Source organism: Octopus sinensis, linkage group LG7, assembly GCF_006345805.1.
Source record: "Octopus sinensis linkage group LG7, ASM634580v1, whole genome shotgun sequence".
In the NCBI taxonomy this organism is placed as follows: domain Eukaryota; kingdom Metazoa; phylum Mollusca; class Cephalopoda; order Octopoda; family Octopodidae; genus Octopus; species Octopus sinensis.
The window spans coordinates 96,373,757-96,392,421 of NC_043003.1; the positions used below are offsets into that span (position 1 = coordinate 96,373,757).

The window sequence follows — 18,665 nt, forward strand, 5'->3', positions numbered from 1 at the left end:
GTCGTATATATGTATATATATATATATGCGTTTGTGTGTCCGTGTTTATCCCCTTGGCTTTGCTTCACAACCGATGCTGGTGTGTTTATGTCCCTGTTACTTAGCGGTTCGGCAAAAGAGACCGATAGAATAAGTACTGGGCTTACAAAAGAATAAGTCCCGGGGTCGAGTTGCTCGATTCAAGGCGGTGCTCCAGCATGGCCGCAGTCAAATGACTGAAACAAGTAAAAGAGTAAAAGAGATATTATTATTAATTATTATTATTATTATTAGTAAAATAAATAAAACCAACAATAACATAAGTGGCCAGCAAGCAAAAGCTGATAAATGGCAAATCCAAAATTTTATAATTAATTTATAATTATAACAGGGCATATGAGGTACCAGTATTGCTGTAAAAATCAGCATCAAAAAATCCTCTGTTTGAGGATTTTTCAACTCTGATTTTTACAGCAATGCCAGCACTCATGCTTAGTGGTATTTTGTCTGTTTTTTATACGCACAGGAGTGGCTGTGTGGTAAGTAGCTTGCTTACCAACCACATGGTTCCGGGTTCATTCCCATTGCGTGCCACCTTGGGCAAGTGTCTTCTACTATAGCCTTGGGCCGACCAAAGCCTTGTAAGTGGATTTGATAGACGGAACTGAAAAAAGTCCATCATATATATATATATATATATATATATATATACTCAATAGTCAAGATAAAACTCTGAGTTTCAGATGTCGAAGTGGAAATCCACAACACCATCTCTTCGGTTATCTGGCCAGATAACCGAAGAGATGGTGTTGTGGATTTCCACTTCGGTATATATATATATGTGTGTGTGTGTGTGTGTGTGTGTGTGTGGATGTGTTTGTGTTTGTCCCCCACCCCCCAACATCGCTTGACAACCAATGGTGGTGTGTTTATGTCCCCGTAACTTAGCAGTTCAGCAAAAGAGACTGATAGAATAAGTACTAGGCTTACAAAAGAATAAGTCCTGGGGTCGATTTGCTCAAGTAAAAGAGTAAAGAGTATATATATATATATATATATATATATATAATATATATATATATATATATATATACACATGAATATGTGTGCATATATATTTATGAATGTATATATATGTATTCATTTATGATATATATATATATGTATATATATATATACACACACACATATACATACACACACATGCATGCATACATATATTGACTGATATTTATCTACTCTATTATCTCTACTCTTGCAAATTTGTTTTCAGTAATTATCCTCTCTGGGTCCCATAATAATTCCAACATATCTCCAATCTCATAGAGCTGTATTTACATCAGTTATTAATCATTTGCTTGTGAAGTTTCTCGCTGTTCATTCCACATGATTCCACAATCATTCAATTTTCTGCCCTGAAAGCTTGATCCCTTTATGTTCATGCTGATGATGACTTTTCCCCTGATCCAGATATGTCCGTTAGAATCAGACTACCCAACTCATGTTTATTTTGAAATAATGTTGATTATGTACTCTCACTGCAGGCATATCTTGACATTAAAAAAATTCTAAACTTTTGATCTTTCTTTTTTTTTGGTTCACATTTTAAGGGATCCTTTTGTGATCAATAATCAAACACCGAAAATTTCTCTATTTTCCAATAACAACATTCATTTTATCATGGGACACATTTTTGTGAAACTTCAGATAATTTATGGAAGAAATACCACATCATATTTAATCTCTTGTATTAAATATTTAGTGCAGTTTCTAGTGTTTCTGTTGTAGCAAACTTTAGAAAATATTCACATTTGTTGTGCTTTCTTGTAAGTTGTAGCACTTAAGAATAAAACTGTGTTTTATCAGTTACAACAGATTCATTTTATGTTAGGTAAATTTAATTTTTCAAAGTTCACCTATATAAATTTCCAAGTTAATTACTTAAATATCACCTCTAAGCTAAGATCCATGCATCATATGAATTTTGATCATATACATCTGTTGATGTTCCAAATAATTGACTCTACAAGATGACATTTTCTTCCCTATTCAGTCCTCATCTTTGCTTGTCTACTTTGCCATTATTAGGGTGGTCTAGTTTTATATATATATATATATATATATATATATATATATAAAGATAGCCATCTATCAAGAATATATGTTATTTTCTTTGACAGTTGAGATTCAGGTATCTTTTTAAATAGAATTTTAAATTATGAAACACTTATTCTTCTTGTATCACCTAAAAAAAGAGATTCTGTCTTTAGTGTAGATATATGAGTAAGCTTTGATTTCAAAAAAATTTACATATCCTTTTACTTGTTTCAATTATTGGACATTTTAATGATATTTCCCAATCTTCAGCAAGAAGGGTTAATTTTTTACCCAGTGTTTATTAGAAACAAAGACCGAGATGCTAACAGCATAGCCATCCCAAAATATAGAATACAATATTATGTCCATTAAGAAATTTGAAATAAGATTTGCTTTAAAAAGAAAAGAACAGCATTCTTGTCAGCTCAAATGTTATTACGTATGCATAATGTAATAATCTATTAATATATTGTCCTACTGAGTAGTAGTAGTAGTAGTAGTAGTAGTAGTAGTAGTAGTACTGGTGATGGTTGTGGTGGGGATAGTAGTAGCAGCAGCAGCAAATATTTTTGCTACTTATTTTTATAAAAATGTGTTAGTATTATACGTAGAATTACAAAAATGATATATTTAAGATACACATACACTCATGTACATACACACACACATGTATATATACATTCATACTTATGTGTGTGTGTGTGTGTATTTTCTCTTGCTTGATTCAGTCATTAGACTGTGGCCATGCTGGAGCACCGCCTTGAGGAATTTTTGTAAAACTAATCAACCCCAGTACTTATTTTCTTTTTAAGCCTGGTACTTATTCTATCGGTCACTTTTGCTGAACCACTAGGTTATGGGAACGTAAACGTACCAACACCTGTTGTCAAGTGGTGGTGGGGGACACAAAGACACACTTAGATATATACATATACAATGGGATTCTTTCAGTTTCCGTCTGGCTATGATAGAAGACACTTGCCTTAAGGTGCCATGCTGTGGAAGTGAACCTGGAACTCATTACCACACAGCCACTCCTGCATTTATAATATATATATGTTTAAAAAAAATTAAACAGAAACACAACAAAGGAATGAACCAAAGATTCACACACAAAACATTGACATGCTCTTTCCTCGTCAGTTATCAGCCAAAATATTATTACAATTTCATGATTTTAATGATAGTATTGTTCATTTTTGGTGGGGTCAATAGCAAAAAGCTACTGGGAACAGTAAGTAAGCTTTGAGGGCAATGATGCAAACAGGTACAACACAGATAGTGTGTGTGTGAATATAAATGTAAGTATATAAACAAAATAAAAATACAGTATTTTATTGTGTCTGGGGAGAGTCATTCTCTATAATGCCTTATCAATTAACACACTCACTGGTTCAATTTCCACTCATTTTTTCTTTTTTTCTAAAATTTTCATTGCTTCTTGCAAGCTCTTTCATAGTCGTTGATTTTGTCTGTTATCAGAGCTGAGTTCTTTCTTGAAACAAAAAGATCGCTGCTCTGATAACAGATAGAGTCAATCACTATTGAAGAGCTTGCAAGAAGCAATGAAAATTTTAGAAAAAATAATAAGTGAATGAGTGGAAATTGAACCAGTGAGTGTGTTAATTAATAAGGCATTAAATCAGAATGACTCTCCCCAGACACACACAAAAAAAATGCTTCAACAAGAATCGAATCCGTATAAGGAATTCTTGCAAACCAAAAATCCAAATACAAAAACGAAATAAAATATACAATATACAAACAAAATAAAAGCTGTGCAGCTCTGACACAAGATGTATGTATAAGTATTGCAATGGAAAAAGTGCTGTAGGACTGGAAACAGAAAGTGGACAGAAGGAAAGGTTGAATAAAAGGTGTAAAAGCAAACCCTTTGTTGGAAGTATAGAAGGAAGTGAGAGACTGAGTGAAAGGTGACTGAACAAATCAGTGGTCAAGTGAAAAAAAGGAATGGTCATAGATTGTATGGTAGTGAAAGGAGAAAGAAAAATAGTGGTGGAGGACAGAGAAATAGAAAGCAACAGAGAGGTGAGAGAGAGGGTGAAGAAAGAGATGTCACACAAAAAATTCCTACTGGGTGTAGATGCATAGACAAATTTTTAATTATACGAAAAACTATTGAAGGAAATAGAAATATTAATATTTCTAAATCTTTCTAAAGGAGACTATGGCAGCAGATCACCAAGCTAACGTGGCAGTCCAGGAAAATAGGACGAATGCTGCTGTTGATTAGCTCCAAGGGGCCATCGTCTCTAGCTAGCTATGTGACACACAAACCTCTGTCCATTATAACCTTTGAACAGAGGAGGTCAGCCGCTTCCCCTTGCTGGTCTGGCATCTACAAACTAGTTTTGGGATATTTGCCCCTTATCAATGTAGAGTAGCCAAACTCAGCAGGCATCACTCATATTTCTAAGTCTCTCTAATAGTTATTGCCAAGCTAACATGGCACTCCAGGAAAATAAGACAAATGCTGCCATTGCTTAGCTCCAAGAGGCCATTGCCTCTAGCTAGCTAAGTGACTCACAAACCTGTGTCCATTATAACCTCCTTTAGAGAGACTTAGAAATATTACTATTTCTATTTTTGAAGACCAGTGGATATATTCCACCGAATTTAGGTAAATAATCCTTCAAATAGATGGTCAGCAGCAATGCCTGCTGGGTTCGCCTGCTCTCCGTTGATAAGGGGCAAATACCCCAAAACTAGTTTCTAGATGCCAGTCCAGCAAGGGGAAGCGGCTGACCTCCCCTGTTCGAAGGTTATAATGGACACAGGTTTGTGTGTCACATAGCTAGCTAAAGACGATGGCCTCTTGGAGCTAATCAATGGCAGCATTTATCCTATTTTCCTGGACTGCCATGTTAGCTTGGCGATAACAATTAATCTTGAAGGAAAAATAGCTTGAAATTACATATATTTACAGAGTTTTTCAGTTTTATATGCACCAAAATAAGTGAAGTTAGGAGCATTGAAAAATAACTCAGTATTAAAGCACATAGCTTTAATCTTTTTCCTACTAGGTGCAATGTCATTTTTAGCAGTAGGAGAAATTTGGGTGTTTTCCATAATACTGAAAAGGATTTCTTCCATTTTGCAATGAGTGTGTGTCTGTGGATGTAGATAGGTAGATAAATGCAGACATAAATATTAAATGTTAGAGTGACATTGGATGGTTCATCGGGAATTGATGGGTGAAAAGACTTCGCTAAGCCCTAATGTCTCTCTTGGTGTGGTTTCAACAGCTGGATCCCCTTCCTAATAACAACCACTTTACAGAGTGTACTAGATGTCATCATTGTCATCATGATCATTATCATCATCATCATCATCATCAACATTATTGCCAGCACTAAAGTGATAATGATAATGTTGATGAAGATTATTTGGTTTCTCTCAAGGAAAGAAATGTTGTGTCTAATTCATTGTTTTATTAACGACTGGTCAATATTTCCTGCTAAATACTTTCAAACATGTAGTCCATCTAAAGTCATTCCAAGTATTGTATTTAACCAATTGTTTTTCAGTTTTATAAAAATTGTTTTGTTTGTTCTTCTTCAATATAAATTTATTTGTTTATCTTTATTTGAAAGAAATATCAGTCTATAAGCTTCAAAATCAAATTATGAATTGTTAATATGGTTTTGTCTTGAATCTATAATCCAGTTTTCCTTGTTTTGTCAACTGTTTACATGGTTACTTCTTTGAAAAAAAAATTTGGAAATATATATATATATTTATTTATATATGTATATATTATATACATACATTGACTTGAAGTTTGCTTATCCTACAGCCAGCTCAAGGCTTGTTGGTGAGACCATCCCCCTCTCTAATTTGGCATGGTATGATGCATGTGATAGCTAGTATCTACCTTCACTTAACCCTATGTCCATACTATTGTCCTAGTCGTGAGTTTTTCAATATTTCTATTCCTTCCTTTTTGAAACTCTTTGAACATCCTGTTGTTTAATATCACCATACTGTAAACCTTTTTCATAATTTTGCAAATGATTTTTTTTTCTTGCTGTTTTTCAAAGTAGAAGACCATCCATTACATTTTACAAACAACAGAACTCTATTGAGAAATTAATAATTTTGTTTCCTACTTAAAGTAATTTTACAGTTACAGATTGGGAGTAGCTTGGTGATTAAGGTGTTGGGATTATTATGATCAGAAAGTTGTGGGTTCAGTTCTTGGAGCAGGCAGTACATTGTGTCTTGGAGCAAACACTTTATTTCCTGTTGCTTCAGTCTACTCAATTGCATATGAATACCAGGCAAATGCCCTCTCTACCTCCTGCTGGCATATCCTTAATGTGTTGATAGATTCAGGGAGGGCAGGCCAAAAGGATGTCTGTATCTACTCATGACCACATAGGCACCTACAACAGTTAATAAGAACATGGTATATGCTACCAAGTTATGCTCATTTGTGAATGATGGCTATACTACCACATTTTAATTATACTTGTGAAGTAGCATGAATAGTAGAGTACAGGGCTAAGTGCCTTTCAATATTTAGTTTCATCCCCCTCTGCTCTGATTTCAAATTTCATTGAGATCAACATTGCTTTTAATCATTCCAAGATCAATAAGTACTGTGGTTCAATCAACTGTAACCTACACTGCAAAATATTGGGGACTACATTAGTGTAAGAAATTGTTATTATTTTTATCATAGAATCTATATAGTACAGTTTTTAATCACATCCATTTATATTTAGCTTTCAAATTCTACCATTATTGGTATTGATTATTGGTACCCCTGGAATTGATAAAACTTACCAGATCCCTCTCCCAATATCTAGGTCTTATGCCTAATTTAGTAATAATAATAATAATAATGGTTTCAAGTTTTGGCACAATGCAAGAAATTATGTGGGAGGAAGTAAGTCGATTAAATCATCCCAGTGCTCAACTAATTCTTCTCTTATCAACCCTGGATGAAAGGCAAAGTTGACCCCAGCAGAATTAGAACTCAGAATCTAAAAACAGATTTGTACTCAGAATCCAAAGAAATGCCACTAAGCATTTTGCCCAGCACATTAATAATTCTACCAGCTTACTGCCTTAGAAATGATGACAATAATAATAATGATAATTATTATTATTATTATTATTATTATTCTTTCTACTATAGGCACAAGACCTGAAATTTTTGGAGAGGGAACCAGTCAATTACATCGACCCCAGTGTGTAACTGGTACTTAATTTATTGATCCCAAAAGGATGAACAGCAAAGAAGACCGCCAACAGAATTTGAACTCAGAACGTAGCGATGGGCGAGATACAACTAAGCATTTTGTCCAGCATGCTAACGATTCTGCCAACTCGCTGCCCTAATAATAATAATAATGATGATGATGACGATGATGATGCTTAGTGATATTTTGCCTGTTGCTACATTCTGAGTTCAAATTCTACCAAGGTCGACTTTGCCTTTCATCCTTTCGGGGTCAATCAATTAAGTACCAGTGAAACACTGGGATTGATGTAATCAACCAGTCCCCTCCCACCAAATTTCAGGCCTTGTGCCTTTAGTAGAAAGTATTATCATTATCATTATTATTATTTCTAGATTAGGCATAGATACTGGAAGAGGGGTTGTCATTTTTATCAACCCCCAACTTGCTACTAATGTTTATTTCATCAACCCCAATACTGACAATTGTAGAATTTGAAATCTAAACTTAAAAGGATGCCATTAAACTCTGTACTATACAGTTTCTATGATGCAAATAATAATTTCTCACTCTATAACTAAACTTTTTGTTAAACATAAGCTTATAATAATATATAATGAAAAAAAAAAGTTTAAGCTGAGAAGCATCTATGTAAGAAATGAACAAGGCAGGATATTTCTAACTACTTTGAGTGGAAAAAAATAAACGTCTATGTAACTATTATGGACAAAGCAGGAAACTTAAGTATATAATAAAAAAAAAATTAAAATAGGGTTATATTTGATGTGAAAAATGCAGAAACATGTAACCCTTAAAAAAATAGTTAACAACTGCATGCTGTTGGATAGTTGTTATTTTTCTTTTGTTTTCAATGAGCAAAAATTATCTTGAGTGGTTAATTATTAATTAAAATGTAAATATCTAAAATTTATATAAGTAAATCAGTTTTATATTTTTATTTTCAAAGAACTATGTACCAGATTCCATCTGGACCATTTTTTATGTTTTTCCTTCTTGAGAACTGTATATCAGTTCTGTAATTTAAATACAATTATTATTGTAATCATGGTAAAGGCAGTGTGTTTGTAGAACCATTAGTGGCATTTCATCTGTCTATGTGCTCTGAGTTCAAATTCCAATAAAGTCAACCTTGTCTTTCATTCTTTTGAGGTTGACTAAAATAAGTACCAGTCAAAAACTACTGGCTCTGTGCTGAAATTTGAAACTATTACTGTAATCATGATAAATGTATTTGTATAATATTCATGAATAGGATGTCATCAGAAGATATTTTATTACCTTTTATTATCTCTATATTTCTTAACATGGTGCTTAGCTGATGTTGAATTTCTGACAGTTAATATTTTAGATGAGGATGTTGATTTATGACATGACTTAAATGTCATTTATTTAAAGATGTTGTCGTTAATAGTCTGATTATATTGTGTAATTGATGCATTCATATGCTCGTGTTAAATCACCCATGTATTTAGACTCCTGTGCATCTGTTAGACAATGAGAAGGGGATGGCAAGAATTGATACCATAATGAAGCAGATAATGAAACAGAGGGGACAGAAAGCAATTATTGTGAAAGCTATTTCATCTCCTCCTTCTCCCCATTGTCACAGTTGTTCTGCAGTCAGATTGTAAATATTGACTGTATATATCTCATCTTCTATATTGTTAATTTGTTGATTCTTTATTAATCACATTCTAATCGTTATATGTTTGTAATGAGTTTGTGTTTCTTATTTGTTTTTAGTGTATTTATTATACTATCTAGTTCTTTATTTTTTTCTGTAATATTTATATTTGTCTCTTCTTATGTTGTTTATTGAGCTTGTTGCAGTGTTTCTTTTCTTTCTTTTTTTTTTTTTTTTTGGTGGTGGGGTATATCTTAGTTGTAATTTCGTTTTGAAGTTATTTTTCACTAAACAAGTTAATGATTTTATTTTGGAAATAAAATGAAAATTTTCTTGAAATTTGTCTGCTTGTCATTCCATAATTCAAGTAAGTATATCATTACTTTTGTGATTCAAAGAATTCCAGCAACAAAAATTAAGCTGTTTATGAAGTTTAAAGTTGTGTTTAATATAAAGATAACAATTATCAGTCTGTGGGTCTTTTTGTTCTATTTTTAACAATATTTTGTGACATTTTTCCTCTTTTCTTTCTTTAATTCTGATATGTGTTTATGTGCACACATGCTTGTGCCTTACAATGGTAAACTTGTCCAATATTCTAATATAGTGACTAAAATAATAATTGCCTGTAGTTTTAATATATTGATATTTTTAATATGACATTCAAATTCAAGGGTCTGATATTCTGCAGATTTGTAGCATTCTTTAATACTGTGAAATATGTAAGTGGTGGGGGGTCAAATCAGGAGTGTCATATAAATTATCCTGTGGTATTTAGTCTTGTTGCTCAATATCTGATTTTAAATTCCACCCATCAACTTTGCTTTGACTTCTTTCCATTCATAAAATGAGGTATCTTTTCATCTGTTCATTCAGCAAAGCTTTAAATTTCAGATGAATTGTTGCTGACCATGAGAGTACATGTCTTGTAGTTTACCACTAGATTCAGAGGTTGCTTCTATCTGACTATGTTGCTGTTGTCGTTAAAGTTATTAGTGAATCATGTATTGCTATTTGGTGTTTTGTTTGTGGAGCAATCGTTAAACTGTGTTGACTCAAAAAATTCAGTTTTATGAATCAGTTCACATTTGATAATCTACTTAGCATGTTTGTTAAGGCAGTCTTTCTTTTATGAAGGAGAAGGGAATTGGTCCCCTCCAATGGGGTTTGTGAGGTTTGACAAAGTGGCAGGAAAATTACTATGCTTAGTAAATTTAAAATTACATTGTTTTTATTTTTATTTTTTATCCATTTATTTATTTAGATAGCCATACTTCCAAGAAATCAAATACCTATAGGTTTTAACAATTGAAATTAAAGATAAAATAGCAGTGCCCCAGCGTGGCCACAGCTAATGAGCTGAAACTAGATAAAATAAAATAAAATAAAAATAAATAATTTGTCAAGATAACTTGTTCCCTTTGATTTGCAAACAAGAAATCTGCATTTCACTTCTGCCTTTCACACAGGTTTTCTCCAAGCCATTACACATGCGATTCTCAACCTTAACTAGTCCCGATGGTCATGTAAAAGATCAGCTGACCTCACAACCTGTTGACAGTTCAAATACATTAAACTTGTCATGACAGTTTGTTTTCTTTGATCTGCTTACATGGAAACTATGCATTTCCGTTCCAACCCCCCCCCCCCCGATCATCACACCCTACTTTTTTCCATTTGGGGTTTATAAATGGTTCTATATTCTCATGTACTGATTCTATGTACTGAGAGCTACATATATAACTGCCATAGAGCAGTCATAATTTGCAGCACATTAATCAGTAAAGTTTATATTTAATTTGACGTTGAACTTGAACTTAGGTAAGCAATGATCTTCTCTGATTGCATTTATTTAGGAATACAAATTTTTTATCCTTAGAGGTAATCTAATGGATAAGTTTCCAAAACAGAATTCTGTACAGAAGAATTTACACAGATAAAAAGAAAAGAGCAAATCCTGAGCTAAAAAAAGTGTCCAAAATTATCAGAAATTATTGCAATGGTAGACGTGTTATTTTTTATGCTAGAACCTGTTAATGAATGATAATTGTTTCTTCAGAAGATCACTTGATAGGAAAGTTATTATGAAGATCATGAATGTCATTAAAACCAATCCAACTAATGTCTGATTATTTTCTCAGCCATCCAATGCCAAGAGCTGCTTATAAAAACTTGCTACTGGACTTGGAAGTTTGATGGTTGTCATATGAAAAAATTCTTTAAAAAATAATTGAGCCTCTTAACAAAATATATTATTTATTTTTTATTTTTTTGTCACTAAAAAAAATCTAGCAAATTTCTGACCGAGAAGAAATTTGTGTTATATTTATCATATTTTGCTTACTTCTTCAATAAAGTTAATGCTTTCATCATGAACCTTTAAAGAGAACATTACCACATGGAAAGAAACTGAGAAATTAGTAAACTGAATTATTATCAAGAAATTACAAGTCATTTCCTACTTCTCTAACTTTTTTAAAAGCAACAGAAATTGCAACCATTACCAGAAATATCTTCTTTGAACATCTAAAGAAAAGTGATAATTTTATGTATAAATACTTCCTGGGATTCCAGATAAAATTACAATTGGATAGTGAATCCAATTATGCAATATTAAAGAAATTTTGGAAGTGTTAAGAAAAGAAATTATTGATATGGAATGTTATTTTGAAAACGTTTCACTCTTGTAAAATTTCAAACCTTTTGGAGTAAATTTGTATCTACTCAACAGCACTCAAATTGCTGAAAGAAGGCTCTACAAATTCTGCTTCTGTTCATCTCAACATATTTGTGTTGGAAAAAACTTTTCTGCTTTAGCAAGAATAACAAAATACAGATGTCCCCAACAAGTGAAAGGTGTCATGTGACTTGCCTTGACAACTGTTTGCTTTAATATCAGTTATTTCGTCAATAAACATAACATTCAAAGTTAATCACCACATTGATATGACTGTTCAATGTTACTCTTGTTTTAACCCTAGGCAGATCTGCCGGCTGGTTATAGGTGCAGCCTGCACACTGTATATATTGCAAACAGGGGAGCAAACTCCTACCATCCTCCAGCAAATGACAAGATCATGTGACTGGCTCAGTTTCAAGCTATTTTTGTTCATCTTCAGTCATGAACATCTGGCTGCTAACATTATTATAGGCTTTATTTATGTGTACAATTTATTTTCAAATAAATTACTTCCAACTTTTGAAACTTGTCCAAATCCATGGCAAAATAAATAAGTGAATAAAAATAAAATAGAAAAGAATCACATGGAGGTAAAATACTTTTGCATTTATTTGCAAAGAGGCTCATAATTTTCACTAATGATTTGGCAGGGAGGCCTGATATTTGTCATGCTGAGAACTATTGGTAAACTGTATTAAGGTGTTTAAGATGTTTTGATATTTCACAAATTGTCCAGTGTTTGCATAAAACACAAGCATTTAGACTCGGATTGTATGCATCTCATATGACTGATTGTTAAGACCATAATTTCATTGTGTTGTATACTGCAAGTATAGTGTCACCTAACCAGGAGGATTTCTGTTCACTTACTGTTAATTTGTATTTTAAATAGATGATGTTTTCTAAGTTCAAAATGTTTAACTGTGATTAAACTTATAGATATTTATAACTTGAGATTTCTTGATGATTGTTTTAAAGTTCAGTTGTATGTATGTATATGCATACTTACAGTTGAGTATTAAAACAATCACCGAGTGCCAGAATGTGTATCTGTACAGTTATTAGCACCTAATTTTATATTTAATTTTTCAGTAAGCAATAACAATTGGTACACATTTATAACCAATACAAAAGTAAATGTCATAAGCTCCTCAATGAAAATCAAACCATGCTTATACTATGTTAAGTTGTTGTGCTCAGGGAGTTCTCAATAAAACCTGTCGCATATTCACAAAGCAAATAAATACACCCTATATGTAAAATACAGTTCAACATTGTAAGCAGAAGAAACACTATACTTGACAAGTTTACTATTAGCTTGCTATACTCAACATTTTTTATCAGGAAACTTAGATATAAAATAGCTTCCTGTCTTGGAGAATTATGGGATTTACCTTTCATTTCATTAATGTTACAAATTGCTAGGTAGATTTCTTTGTCTGTGAAACCCTGTAGCTTTGACGCAGTCATCTTTATATCAATAAAGTTTATTTCAAAACTTACTCACTTTTTCATATTTCCTCAACTTTTATCATGTCCTGGTTTATATACTAAATAGAGTCAGGAATCTTTTCTTGAACCAAATTTTGAACTGTTTCATTATCTTCATTTGAGGAACCACTCTGGTGATTTCTTATATCACTCATTAAATAACATAATGGAAATTCGTTTTTGATTATGACAAATGTATTTCTTAGGTTTTGTGTCTCCAAATCTTGACTGTTATTATCTTATTGAGATATTGCATTTGTCTCCTCTTTTATTTATTGGTTATTGAAGAATTATATAAACATATGCATATTTAATTTGGTGTAAGTTCATGGTTTTAAAAAATCCATTGATGCCTTTTCAGTAGGAAATTACATATATTTTCAGAAGGGAAATTATTGTAGGATTCAAATTAGAGAATTTGAACATTTTAAAGTTCTTAGCTAAATATAGGCTATCTGTCATCTCTTGAGTGGAAGCTTGCACCATTGCAGTATCTCTCACACATGCTCTCAATTCTGATGTTCCCCACAGCTAGTTGTTTCACCCTCACTATTTTTGCTGCCTCTTCTATCTCCTAAGCAGATAATATTACTCTTCACTTCTCCCCAACCTTCCATCATACACAGGCATCATTCATGTGCATCCAAGACACCACACATGAAAATTGCACTGTCTCCATGAACACAGATTTCAAAACCCTCTTGAGTGAGGATATGACAATCTTGTCTCTGTCAATAACACAATAATACAATCATGGTTCATATCAGGGAAATTATCTTCTTCTTCATGCTCTTCCTGCTCTCTAGCCTTCGACAATAATTGTTATCCTCAAAGCCAATACAGGTGGTAGGACTCAAAATTCCAGATGTTCTTTCTTGACAATCAAGTAAGACCCCCTCCCCACCAATGGCATACAACAATATCTGGGACACCTCTGCTGCTACAAGACATAAACATTGTAGATCACATCTAAATGAAAAATATCTGATAATTAAAGACTGAGTCCACAGCATACTATGATCTCTGGCCCACTGACATACTGTCTCTCTGTTTATGTAAGTCTATCACAGCCATGAGCAAACTGTGGCCTGCTGGATTTTCTGAATGACACACCTAATGAAAAATTACCTTAAATTCTTTTTAGTTGTGCAGCCCACCTGATGATGAGCCATGTCTCATGCAGCCTGCTTCTTGGTAAAAGTTTCCCATGGTTTATTGCTACAATGTCTTAAACTCCTGGGAACTAGCTAGTGTTATACCACTTCTACCTAAACCCACCTAACATACTAATCACCCCCTCTTATCCCATATACTATGTACCCTTTTCTTTCAGGTCATGCACTACTCATTATGCTTGATCACTTCTCCCCAGAATCTCAAGACTATGGTAGATAGCACTTGTTCAAAATACTGCACTAAGGGATTGAACTCAGAGCCACATGATTACAAAGTGAACATTTTAACCACACAGCCATACTTTGCTGCTGAACCTCATTTCAGAAACTGTACTGTCAGTTTAAATATTAAACAAATTTCAGTTTTTATAGAAACTATATGTAAAAGTTAAAATTGGCTAAAATAATTGTTTGTTTTGTTTTTTGCTATTAGTTTAAAATTTGAGTCTTTGTTCATAAGTATAAGCAATATAAAATTTCAATTGAAAATAGGAATTTATTTTCCTCTTTGAACAGATGATCTAACATTTTTCAATATATCTTAAGGAAATACTGATAATCTTTCATAAATAAAATTGCACCAAAAAATAAAAAATAAAACTCTAAACTGAGTTAAAATTAAATAAGATGTGCATTTTTACTGACAGCATACACTATCAATTTTAATCCAAAAGACTCTTGAAAACTCCACTCTTTCTTCTTTATCGATTACCATAGATCTTAGATTAAAATGCTTCCAGGGAAATTCCAGCAGTGCTATACAATGTGCAAACTATAAAATTCAGATCAAAATATGAAAGCATATTTAAATTTATTTCACACTAATGGTAAAAGGAGTTTTGGTCTATATCCTAAGGGTAATGTGAGAACACTTCAACAGCTATAGCAAGGCTATTTTAATTCTAATTGTTGTCTTATCACCTATGGGGTAACTGAAGACTCTGACTATACACACCTTTATATGGTTAAATTTATCCACTGTGAGCATGAAACAACCCAATGAAGTGACAGAATATGTGAACCAGTTATCAAAATTAGTGCAGCCAAAATAGATCAAAACAACCATTCAGCCATTCTCTTAATATTCATCTCTCTCTCTCTTTCTCTCTCTCTCACACACACACTACACACATTACAGCAGTATTTAATACTTTTTTCAATAACAGATTTAAGTAATTATTTCTAAGTGTGGTGTATAATAATTTAAAATTCATCAATTTCTTGATGTGTAAAAACAACAACAAAAAGCCACTAAGAAACTTAATTTCAGCAAAACTCACTTAAAAAAACCCATGTTCTCTTATGATCCTTCAAAGGAGTCCCATTTCAGCTTCAGCCATTTGTATTTCCGATCATACTCATTCATGACCATAGTTGAGGATAAACACAAAAATACTGAATTGAAGACAACGAATTTGGTTTTTTTACCAACCTCTCCTCTTTTGAGAATCGAATGCTGAAGCTTGTGCAATACTGTGACTGCACCTGCAATTCTAGCATTCCACAGTTAGGCTTAAATATATTTAAATATGTCTGCATACATAAAATCATATTTAATTTCCAAATATTTCTTTCATCACACTTTCTTTCAAATATAGACAAATGTTTGTTCTGTTTGCACATTTTTCTGCTTTCTACGTTGTCAACTTGTGAATGGTGTAATTAAATATCATAGTCATCACAGTTATTTTCATAAAAATTCATGGGCATTATGTATTTCAGTTGTTAAAATCATCATTCATCTAATTTGATATATTTATAAATTCATTATTTGAATATAGAAACATATTTAACAAACTTAATTCTCAGAGTAACAGGATTGAATTTCTAGTGTATTTAAAATAATGAAATCCTTATATTTTCATTATTAGAGCTACAAAACATTATATATATATATATATATATCATTGATTTCATATATTATTCTTGGAAATATCTACTAAAATCATACTTTTTTAAACAGTTTAACTCAATTTGATATATGTAGACATTTAAATACATTTTAGTCACACAGCAGTAAAATAGTAATGTGAAAAGAATTGATTTTATCTTGTTACATATCTATATTCTGTAACATTCCTTACACTTCTATTATATGTCTATATTTTGTGTCATGCCTATACTCTTGTTACATGTCCATATCTTATAACATGCTTACACTTCTGTTACATTCCTATATTTTGTAACACACCTACTCTATTGTTACATGTCTATATTTTTCACATGCTTATCCTTCTGTTATATGTCTATATTTTGTAACATTTCTACACTTTTATTACATGTTTATATTTTGTGATGTGCCTACGCTCCTGTTACATTTTGTAACATGCCTACTTTCCTGTTACCTGTCTATATTTTGTAGCATGTCATTGTTATATTGTTATATGTTTGTATTTTTGTTACATGTTTATATTTTTGTTGTTTATTTTTTTATATAAGTTATTATTGGAGTAATATACTTTTTTCTTAACTTGATATTAGCTTCATATGTGTTTCTACCCATTCTGGATAAGATTATGGAAATCCTGTGACTGGAATAAAGCTTCTGCATCCAATCTTAAGCAAATGACTCATATATATAAATATACATATATATATATATATATATATATATATATATATATATATATATATAAAATTGAATAAGGGTAGAAATTGATATTAATCAATTAAAACCAGTGGCCTAGCATATTAAAAAAAATCCAAAGATTAAAATATTTTTTACCTACAAAATTTAAAGGACTGACCACTAAAAGTGGACGGTCAATATACTAGATATAGACGTCAAAAATCGCTATTTTCCACAAAGAATGTGAGAACACATTCTTCGTTGAAAATAGCAGTTTTTGACGTCTATATCTAGCATATTGACCGTCCACTTTTAGTGGTCAGTCCTTTAAATTTTGTATATATATATATATATATATCAGTCATGATCATAGTGGATCTCTTCTTAGTGAAGATGTCCACTTAAATCAAATAGTTGTGTTTGAGGAATTTGATAAGGTTGGACTGTTGCACAGTAGACATTACATGCAGACTGAATTAAAGTCCTGTGTCAGAATCCAGTCTGTGGTGGTTAGTTTAAATTGATAGTGGCAAAAGAGGTAATTACTTGCCAACTGCCTTACCTCGGTTTATTGGGAAAATTGATGCATTCAGTATAGCAAACCTGACAAAATTCTGATCATTTTTATACTGCTGTTGTTGTTGCTACTGAATGTTGTAAGTCATTTCCATCCTCTGGAACTTTTTTTATTATTCACAGCTACATGAATAAGTCCAGTTGAAACTTAAGTGCCTTGGCTATGGATGCAATGCAGTTTCAGTGAAAAAATATGAACTGTCAACCTTTCAAATAGTTATTTATACATCATGGGCTCTGCTTCCTTCATTTAATAAACCATTAATTAAAAAGGATTACTAAATCAGCCTTCAATACTGCTGTGTTTAAACCAGCCATATCTGGCCCAAATATTCGAAATGTTTTATATTCAAATTGGCCATATCTAGCCTCTCACACCTAACCTACAGTGACATTCTAAAAATAAACAATCATATCATTGAAACCTCAAAGCTATAACATAATGCATGATTAATTCAAAACAATTTAAGTGAAAAAGTATTACATTTAATAGAGAAATTTGAACACCAAAGGGTTAAATGCTAAAATTAAAATTGCCTCTAATTTTGTGTAATGTTTAATTCTTAAAAAAAGAAGAAAAGCTCCTGAAGATGGTAAAAGAAAGAAAAAAAACTATATTCCAATAACATAGGATAACTCCATACAATTCCCTTATCTATTTGTATCTTGTTTCTCTAAATCCAAATTCATTTCATTTTGTTTTAATTTTTCTTTTGACTTCACATTTTATACACTCTACACATTTATATCCCATAAACAATTTTATATTTTATTGGTCTCATTATTCTTTTATTTCATTATAGATTCAAGAGACACAAAAAATTCACTGCCAGTATCTAACAATTTCCTACAAGTTTGTGATGAGGATAATCTAAGCAGATGTAGCAGTACAGTTGAGTTGGTCCCCAATACACCAGAAGCAAAAGCTTCCAAACAAAAACCAATGGAGGAGGGCCAGCTCTATGCTTACGAAAACACACTGCAATTAGATGACGAAGAGAGGAGAGATATCATGGTGTGATGAAGCCATGTTGAGAACACACCTCTTTTGCTTCAAGCTTTTGTGCATGGGTGTACAAAAACTAAGATACATGCACTCAAAATATTTGTCTCTGCTACAAAAGTGTATATTTACACAAGCCTAAACATTCATGTAAATATAATCGTGTGTGTGTCTGTGTGTGTGTGTGCATGTGTATAATATATATGTATATATAAATATATATATATAGACATATACATACAT

The 18,665-nt window shown here is 32.2% G+C and overlaps 1 protein-coding gene across 1 annotated transcript in view; it reads left to right on the top strand.

The window, feature by feature from the left end:
* LOC115214536 (phospholipid-transporting ATPase ABCA7-like) overlaps nt 1-18,235 on the top strand; it is a 298,993-nt gene extending 280,758 nt beyond the window's left edge. Inside the window, 2 exon segments of the mRNA XM_036504975.1 lie at nt 5,894-6,008; nt 18,223-18,235. Coding sequence (XP_036360868.1) covers nt 5,894-5,964 — 71 coding nt within the window. The 3' untranslated portion in view covers nt 5,965-6,008; nt 18,223-18,235.
* Nucleotides 18,236-18,665: the final 430 nt, after the last annotated feature.